Source organism: Athene cunicularia, assembly GCF_003259725.1.
Source record: "Athene cunicularia isolate RWA chromosome 2 unlocalized genomic scaffold, athCun1 chr2_part1, whole genome shotgun sequence".
Classification (NCBI taxonomy): Eukaryota; Metazoa; Chordata; class Aves; order Strigiformes; family Strigidae; genus Athene; species Athene cunicularia.
In genome coordinates, this window is record NW_020799095.1 from 3,079,923 (window position 1) to 3,091,772 (window position 11,850).

The window sequence follows — 11,850 nt, forward strand, 5'->3', positions numbered from 1 at the left end:
GGAGGGGGGTGTGGGGAGCACCAGGGCTGGGGGCACCATCAGGCAGAGCCCTGGGGGGCTCCAGGGAGGGGGTGAGGAGCTGGGACCCACCAGCTGGGCCCACGGTGGCTTGTCATCCGGTAGTGGCTCTGCCCTGCGTGGCACAGAGGCAGCAAGGCCACGAGTGCATCTGTGCCCCCCTCAGCCCCCCTGGTTTGGCCCTACTCCCTTCGCTGCCTCCTCGAGGCTTCGGGACTCCTTGGAGCTGTATCTGCGAGGGGGTCACTGGGTCCCTGCTAATGCAGTGCTGCCGGGGGGGGCAGATTTTGAGGAGCGGGGAGTCCCTGGAGCACTCCTCAGCCCAGGAAGAGCCTTCCTCAGCCACCTCGGGGGCGAGCGGTGAGTTGGCAAGTCTGTCCCCGTGCATGTGACTCTGCTGACTCCCGCCGCCGGATCCAGCCGCCTCCCCCGGCAGCACTCGTTGCTAACGCCGTGGTCGGCGTCCTTAGGAGATCCGGGTCGGTGAGGGCCCATCCCTCACGTCTCCTTTCCCCCACCACGGGCTCGCGTGGAAGAGGGAACTGAGGAGGAGGGGAGCTGGTTCTCCTGCCGCCAACTGCCTGAGCTGAGTGATTATCAGTCAGCTAAAAGCCTCGATCCCTTTGTGGCACCCTTGGAGGAAGGTTAAGAGTGCAGTGGGTGCAAGGTGGTGGGCTCCTTCCTTCCTGGAGGCCACCATCGAGGGCTGTGGGGACACGACCTGTCCTTGCCACCCCAATGGGGACAGAACCGATAGCTTGAGAGAGGTGAAGTTCATAATTAAGCAGCTGTAAACAAGCTCCACCTGTAAGTGGCGTTTTCTAGTGCCGCCTACAGCTGAAAAGCATGATTTATTGATGTGGGAGGAGGATGGGAGGGGTTCTCTTGCCTTCATGCCACCACCCGCTTCCCACCCTGCTGCTTTTTGGGGTGCTGAGGTGCAGCTGGTGTCCTGTCGGACCCCGACAGCGGTGTGGGGACTTCCCTGAGCCAGGAGGAAGGTGCTGTGGGGTAGCTGAGCTGAGTCATGCCGTGCTGGCCGGGACAAGGTGTGGCTCTGGCCTGGCCTATCCCCATCTGCGAGCACTGGGAGAGCTGGTGGTGCCGTGATGCCACCTTCCAGGAGCCTGTGGCAGCGGAGGGGACAGTGGCCTCCAGGTCTGAGCTGGGCTCAGGGACTGGTGACTTCTCAAAAGGGGGTTGTTGAGGGAATTTTTGCGCATGGCAGCAGGTGGAGATCTGTTTTGTGAACCAGACTTCCCCACGGATGTTTGATAGAAACACACTTTGTTTTATTGGCTCAAAAGAAGCGACAGGGAACAGAAACCTGGTGCCCTGGTTGAAACGGAGAGGGAGGAGAGGAAACTCTGAGCTGTGTTAACCTTGAGCTGAAGTGATAGAGCGGGCAGGCAGCCCTTCAAATGTCCCCAACCTCCCTTACCCTTGGAGGATCCTGCACAGCCTGAGGCTGGGAAGCACTTCGCTTCCATCCAGGTGCAGAGGGGCATCAGGTGTGACTCCAGAGTGACTTCAGTTCAGTTTGTTCCATTCACTGGTGACTCCTCAGGAACTCACAGTCGCTTGATTCCAGTTTTTTCCACCCCAGCTCCAAGGTCCCCATTGATTCCTGGCGTGTGCTGGGTTGGTTCCTCTCCTCAGGGCGTTGTCTCTGCAGGACTCTGCACCCTGGCTTTGTGTTAAGCTGAGATTCAGCAGGAGGTGGAAGATTTGGGGGCTTTTGGGGGGCAAACAAGCTCCCTGCCAGGACATGCAAGGCCCTGAGCCAGCACATGTCCCTTCATGCTGCCAGACCTGCCATGGGGGCTTCTCCCAGGTTTCCCTTCTAGAGCTGGGAAGGTGGCCCTAGGTGTTGGATGGGGACAGGCTCTCACCCCTCTCTTCTCCCTCCAGTTTGTCCTGAAAAACTATGGGGAGAACCCAGAGAACTACAATGAGGAGCTGCGAAAGCTGGAGCTGCTCCGGCAGGTAAGTTGGGCTCCTTCCCGAATCGCTCATGGCCTTAGTGAGACCTGCCCAAGCTGAATGTGGGGGAAGCTGGTTCATTGCCCACCTTGTGCTCAAGGATGCATCTGCTGCTCCCACCACCTCCCTGGAGCAGGGGCTGTGCAGAAGAGCTGTCACTGCTACTCCTCTTCCTCACCAGGTGCCCACGGAGGAGGCTTTTAGCAGCTGGGCTGTGTCCTGGGCTCTCAAGATGATTCCGTTTTCCCAAGGAGCATTCAGGCGTTGGGAATTAGGGCTCTGCTCTATCCCCTTTCCTGATTTTGGGGAGTTTTGTGTTGACTACAAGTTCCTGGTTGGGTGAAAGGAATTGTCTTGTGTGGTCAGGCTAGTGCTTGAGGCATTTGTAGGGAATAAATCAGCCCTTTGCTCTCAGCTCCAGAGCCCAATTAGTTGTGTTAGTCAGTGGGATCTTCAATTTTTGAGGCCACTGGTTAGAGACACAGCCTCAGCCCGGGCCAGCTGACAGCCCAGACATAACAAAACTGGCTGGAGAACCAGAACGGGTGCTTGTTTGTGCTGTGCTGAAGGTTTTGTAGCGGGGCCATAAGCCTGATGTGTGGGGTAGAGCTGGGGTAACTCGTGGTGCCAGTACTGGGGTCACCTCAACAGCCTCTCCAAAGCACAGTGGTGGGATTCCCGCAGGCATGAAGCTGGGTGGGTGCTTAAATACCCCCAGCCCAGGATCTAGGGAGCACCAGCCTCTGCCCGTGGGCTTAACCCTGAAGCGGGAGGTTGGGAAACCTTTCCAGGATCTCTGGCTTTTCCCTTCCTTTTCCCAGCACAGCTTTTTCTGTGGCAGTGGGTCCTGTGCCCTGTCCAGGACACCCCCTTGTCCATTGCTCCCCAGTTTCCCCCCTGTTTATTTTGCCCTTTGGAGCCTGTGCAGACTCTTCATCCCTGAAACCGGTTGCTCTGGATCTAGGAAGTGGCTCCCTCCAGCCTCATTTTTAGGCGAACAGACCTGTTTTTCTAGCTGCATTGTTTTCCATCTCACCTAGCTCTGGCCGTCCCCTCCTGCCCGTGGCTCTCACCACAAATCAGGCAGGTGCCTGCTCCTACCAGCACGGTCCCATCCCCAGGGCAGCTTCTTTTCCCTCCTGTCTCCCCTCCAGAGCGCTGTCAACGTGCCCAGGGACTTCGAGGGCTGCAGCACGCTGCGGAAGTACTTCGGCCAACTCCACTACCTGCAGAGCCGCATCCCCATGGGCGCCGAGCAGGAGGCAGCGGTCCCCATCACCTGGTCAGGAGCAGCCCCCTCTCTCCCCCTCCTCTCTCTCTGCTACGGGGATTGGGTGGTGCAGGTGGGAGGATCGGCCCCCAATGGGAGCTTCTGGAAATGCAGAGGCTGATCCAAACCAGAGCAACCGGCTCCCTCTTCCCTGTGCACCTCCTTCCCCAATATGCTCCTCCCCATTGCCCCATGGCTGCACCTGGGGGGGTGCAGGGGTGTCCTGGGTGCCCCTTGGGAAGTGGCCATCCTGCCCACCACCTCCGGCACCTCGATTCGATGACCAGGGTGACACCCTTCTCCAAACCTCCGTGGGAAAATCCTTCTCGTGGCCCCTGTAACCAGCACACGGTAACTCCTGACCAGGCTTCTCTCCCCGCAGGACTGAGATCTTCTCAGGCAAGACGGTGACTCACGAGGACATCAAGTATGAGCAGGCGTGCATCCTCTACAACCTGGGTAAGGGCTTTGGAGACCCTCTTGGTCTGCCCTGGGTGTGAGGGGCGTCCTCCCCAACTCTGCCCAACCTCTGCTCTGAGCTCCAGGTCAGCTTTCCTCAGAGCACCCCGCCAGGTCCCACTGCCAGCCATGGCCCAGCCTGGTTGTGCCTCTTCCCCTCCTCTATGCTGCCCGTGGGGCTGAGTGCTCAGCGTCAGAGCTGCACAAGAGGTTGAGTCCAGCTTTTGTCTGAAGCCTCCTTTCCTTTCCTCCTGCTCTGAGCATGGCCTGACCATGTGCTGGTCTCAGTCAGCAGTTGTGCCAAGGAGGGGGACATGGGGTTGCAGCATTACAAATGCCCTTTCTGGCACAGTGATGGGCCCAGTCAGGCTTTTTCCAGCTCATCCAGCACCCCACCTCCTCAAAAGCATTAAATCTAACACTTGTACCCTCTTCCTTGCTATCCAGCTGTGGAAAATCGTGCCTCAGACTGGAGGTTTTTTGGTAGCCCCAGAGGGAAGGTGACACTCAGCCCCTGGACACTTCACACAGGAGGAACACTCCCATCCCTGGTGTTCCAGCTGCCTCTTGCAGCTCAGGAGTGCAGAGCAAAGAGTTTAGCTTAAACCACAGCCGCAGGCTGCTCCCAAAAGTTGGAAGAAATGCACCTGTTAAACCAAGAGGGTATTAGATATTTACTTTTCAGTACTGAGAGGCTGTTTCCAGCCCAGGGACTTCCCTGTACCAACTGACTTGGTGTGCAGCCTTCTACCCCGAGATGGGCATCCCAAGCACCACAGTTCCCTGCATCCCATGGGCATGGAGAGTGAGCTGAATGCTGCTGGGTGTCTGTGGCTGACTTGCCATGGATTTAGGCTTCTCTGGTACGAGGCATCCACTCTGCAGGAGTGGTGGAGTTGGGACTGGCAGGGGTGTCCTCTTTCCACAGGTGCACTGCACTCCATGCTGGGCGCCATGGACAAGAGAGTGTCTGAGGAGGTAACAATCCCCAAGCTCCTCCCTCAATGACTTTTCTCTGCTGTGTGGTTAACAGCTGCGAGCCAGCAGCACCTAGTACTTCCCATCCGTAACCTGGATGCTTACGAGCATCGTGACACGCACGCCTGCTCTGACCCCGAGTGTTCCAAGAGGCAGTTGTGTCCCTCCCTGCCCTGACCTGGCTGTCCCTGTGCCAGCAAGGCTCTGGCCGCGCTGCTCTTCCACCCTCAGCATGTAGGGCCAGGAGGGGGCAGATCTCACACAGCTTGGGGTGTCCACTGAGCCCTGTGAGCCCCAGGGATTTGCTTCAGGCTTGCGGCGGCTGCTTTTGGGGGTCTGTGAGGGGGCATTAGGAGTGCGGGGAACGTCTAAACTCCAGTTTGTCACCCGAAGCCCAACCTCTGCTGGTTTGGTGTGCGTGCAAGCTCACCTGACACATGTTCTCCTATCCTCTCAGGGCATGAAGGTTTCCTGCACCCATTTCCAGTGTGCTGCCGGGGCCTTTACTTACCTTCGGGATCACTTCCCCCATTCCTATAGCGTCGACATGAGCCACCAGATCCTCAGCCTCAACATCAACCTCATGCTGGTAGAAACTGGGTTCTGCCTCCACCAGGGCACTGGTCACACTGGGACAGCTCCTTGTGCAGCTTGAGGGCAGCAGCTACTTGATGAGGAGGGGGGTGTTGGTAGGATTGGGGGCTCCCCACAGAGTCAGAGCGCTTGGAGCTGGGTGAAACAGGACCCCAGTGCCCCACAGGGGTTGTTTGTGTCTCCAGGCTGCTGTAGGCACGAGGGGCTCCCTCCTGCAGGAGGGGAGGAGGTTTTGGGGGGCAGCAGGGAAGAATGATGGCATCTCAAGGTGTAGGGGACACTAAGTGTTGCCCCTTTGTCTTGGGCAGGGCCAGGCGCAGGAGTGTCTCCTGGAGAAGTCCATGCTGGACAACAGAAAGAGTTTCCTGGTGGCCCGGATCAGTGCCCAGGTGAGCTCCTGCCTTGGTGCTGGTGGCTCCCAGCACAGCCCTGCTCCTGCAGCATGGAGCAAAGGGTGGGACTGGGAACTCGGGGTGAGGGGCGTCCTGTGTCGTGTGCAGCCACAGTTGGCTGTGAGCATGACCACCGGCTCCTCAAAGGAGAGTGTAAGGTGCTTGGGAGGGAAGGGATGCTGAGCTGAGGGGCCAGGACAGGCTGGAGAACTGGGCCGGTGCCAACCTCCTGGAGTTCAGCAAGGCCAAGGGCAAGGTCCTGCCCATGGGTCGGGGCAATCCCAAGCACAAATCCAGTCTGGATGAGGAGGGGATGGAGAGCAGCCCCAAGGAGAAGGACTTGGGGGTATTAGTGGATGGGAAACTGTCTGTGAGCCAGCAATGTGAGCTCACAGCCCAGAAAGCCACCCGTGTGCTGGGCTGCACCCAGAGCAGTGTGGGCAGCAGGGCGAGGGGGGGATTCTCCCCCTCTGCTCCCCTCTCCTGAGACCCCACCTGCAGGGCTGGGTCCAGCTCTGGGGGCACCAACAGCAGAAGGACACGGACCTGCTCGAGTGGGGCCAGAGGAAGCCACGAAGATGCTGGGGGGGGCTGGAGTACCCCCCTGTGAGGACAGGCTGAGAGAGTTGGGGGGTTCAGCTGGAGAAGAGAAGGCTCCGGGGAGACCTTAGAGCGGCCTCCCAGGGCTGAAAGGGGCTGCAGGAAAGGGGGGAGGGACTCATCATTAGGGGTGTAGGGGTAGGGTGAGGGCTAATGGTTTTAAACTGACAGAGGGGAGATCTAGGTCAGATAGAAGGAAGAAATGCTTTCTTGTGAGGGTAGTGAGGCCTTGGCACAGGTTGCCCAGAGAAGTTGTGTCTGCTTCCTCCCTTTGAAGTGTTCAAGGCCAGGTTGCATGGGGCTTTGGGCAACCTGGGCTAGTGGAAGGTGGACCTGCCTGGGGCAGGGGAGTTGGAACTGAATTATCTTTAAGGTCCTTCGCAACCAAACCTTTCTCTGACTCTAACCCCCGTGGGGGGTGGGTTTATCATGGTGATGTCACTAGTCCTTGGCTCTGACCCAAAGTGCAGCTGCAAGTCCCCCACCAGCCATTTTGCTGTGCTGGGTGGGTGATCTGAGACCTTGGCCACAGACACTGGTGCTGGGGAATCCTCCTTTCCCCTGCTGCTCTCAGTTCCACCCGGGATCCGCCCTTCCGGGGGATCCCAAACACCCAAAAACTCTCTGCAGGTGGTGGATTACTACAAAGAGGCCTGCCGGGCGCTGGAGAACTCGGAGACAGCCTCGCTGCTGGGAAAGATCCAGAAGGACTGGAAGAAGCTGGTTCAAATGAAAATTTATTATTTTGCTGCTGTGGCCCATGTGAGTCCATCTGAGGGGCTGCTGGGCTGTAGTGGGGTGACCCTGCCCTTTGCTCCCAGCCAGGCTGGGGCTGCTCAGGCCCACTGAGGTGTGATGCTTGCTATGGTGTGACCAGTGGGTGGGCTCTGGCCACTCTGAGGGGGTTTTCTTGCCCGTTTCCAAGCTCTCCCTCGAGTTACTGAGCTCTGACACTGCTGGTGTGTGTTTTCTTGCAGCTGCACATGGGAAAACAGGCCGAGGAGCAGCAGAAGTTTGGGGAGAGGGTAAGCAGAGCCACGTCCGCCCACCTCATCTGGTCTGGGATCTGAATTGTGGTTGAAGGAGTTGAGTCCTGGAACAGATTGTCATGTGCCAATTGGGTATCTGCAGCTGTGGGGACACCAGTGTGTCACCAACGACGTCCTACTTCCTGCAGACATTTGTGGGTGTTTTTGGAAAGCTCCAGTGTGCTGTAGAAGCTGTGGCCCTCAGGGACTGGTGATGGTGTTCCCAGCCAAAGCAGCAGCAGCACCTGCTTCTGTGCCAAGTCTAATTCCTGGTCTCTCTGCAGGTCATCTACTTCCAGAGTGCACTGGATAAACTCAATGAAGCCATCAAGCTGGCAAAGGTGTGTTCCTGCTCTACCTGCTGTAGCAGTAGCAGGGGTTTTTAAAGTTCCTGTGCTGGGCCCTGGGCTGCCAGACTGGGGGGATGAGAACTGGTGTCTGTTCAGCAGTGCTCCTTGCCCTTCAGAAGGTTGGCAAACCCATGCTGGCTTCTCAAAGTGTCACTTTGTTTCCCTCTGGGACATCCAGTCAAGCCCAAGGCTCTGGTGTCTCCTGGCTGCTCAGTCTACCAGGGTTTTAGCAGGGTTTGCTTCAGTTTTAATCACCCAGGAGCCCGCGGGCAGCTCTGAAAAGGTCGTGGCTCTGTGGCTCTCAGCCCTGCCACCTTGGTGGGCTCCCCACAGAGCCCCTGGTGTCGGTGCTGAGGAAACCCAGGACGGCCCCACCACCAGGTCTGCCTGTGAAACTGGGACACACAGGAGTTGGGGCTGCCTCCAGCCTTCCCAATTTCTTTCTGGGGCACAAGGAGATGGCTGGTGAACTGCAGTGGGCTCCCAGGCATGCTGTGGCCGTGGCACACAGACAGTGATGCCTGTTCCCTGCCAGCACTAACTCCATCTCTTTTCTGCAGGGCCAGCCAGAAACCGTCCAGGAAGCCCTGAGATTCACCATGGATGTGATTGGTGGCAAGTGAGTCCATGCACGGGGCAACCCCTGGACATAACCATACTGCTTCTCTGTGCTCGGTGGCCAGAGCAGCCCTGGGGGTGTCCCCAGTGTGCCCCAACACATGGAGCTGAGCACCCCATGCTGCCTGAGGCTCTTGCCACATGTGGCTGCCATAGAAGTTGCTCTTCACCCTCCCTGGAGCGAGCCCAAGAGACCCAGGGCCTGTCCCTGCTGGGAGCGAGCTCAGGGAGCCAGGGAAGCTGCCGGCTCCTCGCTGACGCAGCATCGTTTCTTGTTTCGAGGTATAATTCAGCCAAAAAGGACAATGACTTCATCTACCACGAAGCCGTGCCTGCACTGGACACCCTACAGTCTGTGAAAGGTGAGAGTGAGCCATGCCAGCTCCCCATGGAATGCACACACACGGTGAATCCACGGGACTCTGCGGGCTTCCTGTCCCCGTGGACCTGCCTTGGGAATAACCAGTTCCTCAGGGAGGTTTCAGATGGGTGTGTTGCACGTTCGACCCCCAGGTGCCCCGTTGGTGAAAGCCCTCCCTGTCAACCCCACGGATCCAGCTGTCACCGGCCCTGATATATTTGCCAAACTGGTGCCCATGGCTGCCCACGAGGCCTCGTCCCTGTACAGGTGGGTCCAGGGTCACAGGGCTGGGGGTGTTTCTCTGAGGGGCCCCAACGCAGCCCCTGGGAGCTGGAACCAAACCACCCACAGTCCTTGTGTCCAGCCCTGCCCTGGGTCTTGTGATTTACAGTGGAGTTTTCCCTATTTGTAGCACTAAAGGATTTTTTTGTTGTTGTTTTTTTCACTGCTGCCACAGTGAGGAGAAGGCCAAACTGCTGAGAGATGTGATGGCAAAGATTGAAGCCAAGAATGAAGTGCTGGAGTACGTGTGGGCCGTGCCTGAACGGGGCCCTGGCCAGTTCCTCCCCTCTGGGCTCCCTGTGGCCTGGCACAGGGCTGTCCCCACCATCCCCTCACCAGGTTTCCCAGTTTGCCCAGCTCTGAGGCAGATTGTTCCCCCCCCTCCCCCCAGCAGGTTCTGGTCCCCAAATTCACCTGGCAGTTTGCTGCACTTTGGGATGGGGGGGGGGACATGTGCAGGGGGCTCTGCCACCCCTCAGGGCCTTGTTCTCTCACCCATAGCCAGTTCATGGACTCGATGCAGCTGGACCCTGAGACCGTGGACAACCTGGACATGTACAGCCACATCCCCCCTGTCCTGATGGAGAAATGCGCCGCGCTCAGCGTGCGCCCCGACACCGTCAAGAACCTCGTCCAGTCCATGCAGGGTAAGGATATGAGGACCTGCGGCGGGGACACGTGTGACTGGGCTGGCCCCTGAGGGCTGTGTGGGGAGGCTGATTCCGTCCTGATTCAAATCCATTAACCCCAAAGCATTTTTCCCTGCTGGCCAGTTGTGGGGGGGATGCTGGTTCCTGGTGGGCCAGGCCACCTAGCCCTGAGCCCAGCACCCAGGCACCTGGGGCAGGCTCTCCTCGCCCTCTCTGCTTGCCCATGGCCAGATTTATTCCTTGGGCTCAGGCCTAGGGTGGGCCACTAGCCCGTTACCAGCCCCTGTGTCTCTCCTGTGCAGCGCTCTCCGGGGTCTTCACCGACGTGGAAGCTTCCCTCAAGGAGATCCGAGACCTCCTCGAGGAGGATGAGGCTCAGGAGCGGAAGCTGCAGGAGCTTCTTGGGAAGGCCCCAGCACCCCAAGGGTCCCCCCCAGGGCTGGCCGAGGTCAGCAAGGAGTGCTCCAAGTACGTGGAGGTGCACGAGAAGGCCAGTTTCACCAACACTGAGCTCCACAAAGCCATGAACCTCCACATCGGCAACCTCCGCCTGCTCAGCGGGCCCCTGGAGCAGGTCCGGGCTGCCCTGCCCTCGCCCACCCTGACCGAAGGTGAGTGGGTGAGCTCAGTCACGGAGACACCTCGGTTGGAAAAGCCCTTGAAGCTCCTCCAGCCCAACCATGACCCTCCCCCTGACCGTTCCCAACTCCACCAGATCCCTCAGAGCTGGGTCAGCCCGACTCTTCAACCCCTCCAGGGATGGGGACTCCCCCCCTGCCCTGGGCAGCCCATTCCAACGCCCAACAGCCCCTTCTGCACAGAAATCCTTCCTCAGAGCCAGCCTGACCCTGCCCTGGCGCAGCTTGAGGCCATTCCCTCTGGGCCTGGCGCTGGGTCCTTGGCTCCAGAGACTCATCCCCCCTCTCTGCACCCTCCTGGCAGGGAGTTGCAGAGGGCCAGGAGGTCTCCCCTCAGCCTCCTCTTCTCCAGACTAAACCCCCCCAGTTCCCTCAGCCGCTCCCCATCAGACCTGTGCTCCAGACCCTGCCCCAGCTCCGTTGCCCTTCTCTGGGCACACTTGAGTCATTCAAAGCTCGGGGCCCTCTTGGCACTGCCAGGCAGGGTGGGGGCTCATCCCCATAAACATGTCATATGGGGTCCTGGTGTGGGGTCATACACCCTGTTACTGCCCCAGAAAATGTCTGGCTTTAATACTGGGTGTGCCAGGACCCCCATGGTGTGTCCTGGGAGCAGGCTGGGGCCCTGGGGGGTCACACCAAGCTCAGTGGGGTCCGGTGCTGCTGCTCAGCAAGCTCCCTCTGTCCCCCAGATGACAAGCAGGTGCTGCAGAACCTGAAGCGCATCCTGGCCAAGGTGCAGGAGATGAGGGAGCAGCGGCTGTCCCTGGAGCAGCAGCTGCGTGAGATGATCCAGAAGGATGATATCACCACCTCGCTGGTCACCACCGACTGCTCTGAGATGAAGGTGGGTGTCACCTGCCCCTTCATACAGCAGGAGTTCTGCCCCCTCCCCACCTCCTGCAGCCCCTCAGATCCTCCCCCTCTCTCGGCAGAAACTCTTTGAGGAGCAGCTGAAGAAGTACGACCAGATCAAGGTCTACCTGGAGCAGAATTTGGCTGCCCAGGAGAACGTCCTGAAGGCCCTGACAGATGCCAATGTCAAATACGCAGCTGTGCGCAAGGCCCTGGCCGAGGTGGAGCACAAGTGAGTGGTGGGGGGGGTTGGGGAGAGAGTTCCCAGGGGTGTCTGAGTGTGTGGGGTCATTGCTGGCTTCTCCAGCCTGTCCCTTGTCATGCTGGGGGGGCCACTGGTGGCAGTTTGTCCTGGCCCGATGCCCATCCCAGGTGGGTGCTGGTGGGTTCCCCAGGAGCAGGGCTCCTCCTGCCTTGCCTGGTTTCAGCCTGGCTCAGCACCTGGGCCTCCTCCCTGCAGGTGGAACACCACTGTTCAGACCTTGGTGGCCTCCTACGAAGCCTACGAGGACCTGATGAAGAAATCTCAGGAGGGGAAGGACTTTTACACCGACCTGGAGGCAAAGGCCGCCAAGCTGCTGGAGAAGGTGCGGGCCACCTGCCAAGCCGCCGAGGCCAACAGGCAGCAGATCCTGGAGAAGTAGGTGCTGCCCGAGGGGGCATAAAACGGGGGGGTCCCCCCCGGGGTGGTGGGGAAGCACCTTGGGGTGATCCTCGAGCTGCAGCTTGAGGGTTCAGCCCGGGGGGTGCTGGTGAGGGGCCAGTAGCCCCCCC

The 11,850-nt window shown here is 59.2% G+C and overlaps 1 protein-coding gene across 1 annotated transcript in view; it reads right to left on the reverse strand.

Annotated features, from left to right (window-relative positions):
• Positions 1-5,680: 5,680 nt before the first annotated feature.
• Positions 5,681-11,850, reverse strand: part of SCAP (SREBF chaperone) — a 64,376-nt gene continuing 58,206 nt past the window's right edge. The window contains exon 24 of the mRNA XM_026842749.1: positions 5,681-5,737. Within this exon, the coding sequence (XP_026698550.1) occupies positions 5,681-5,737 (57 nt within the window). The remainder of the gene's footprint in view (positions 5,738-11,850) is intronic.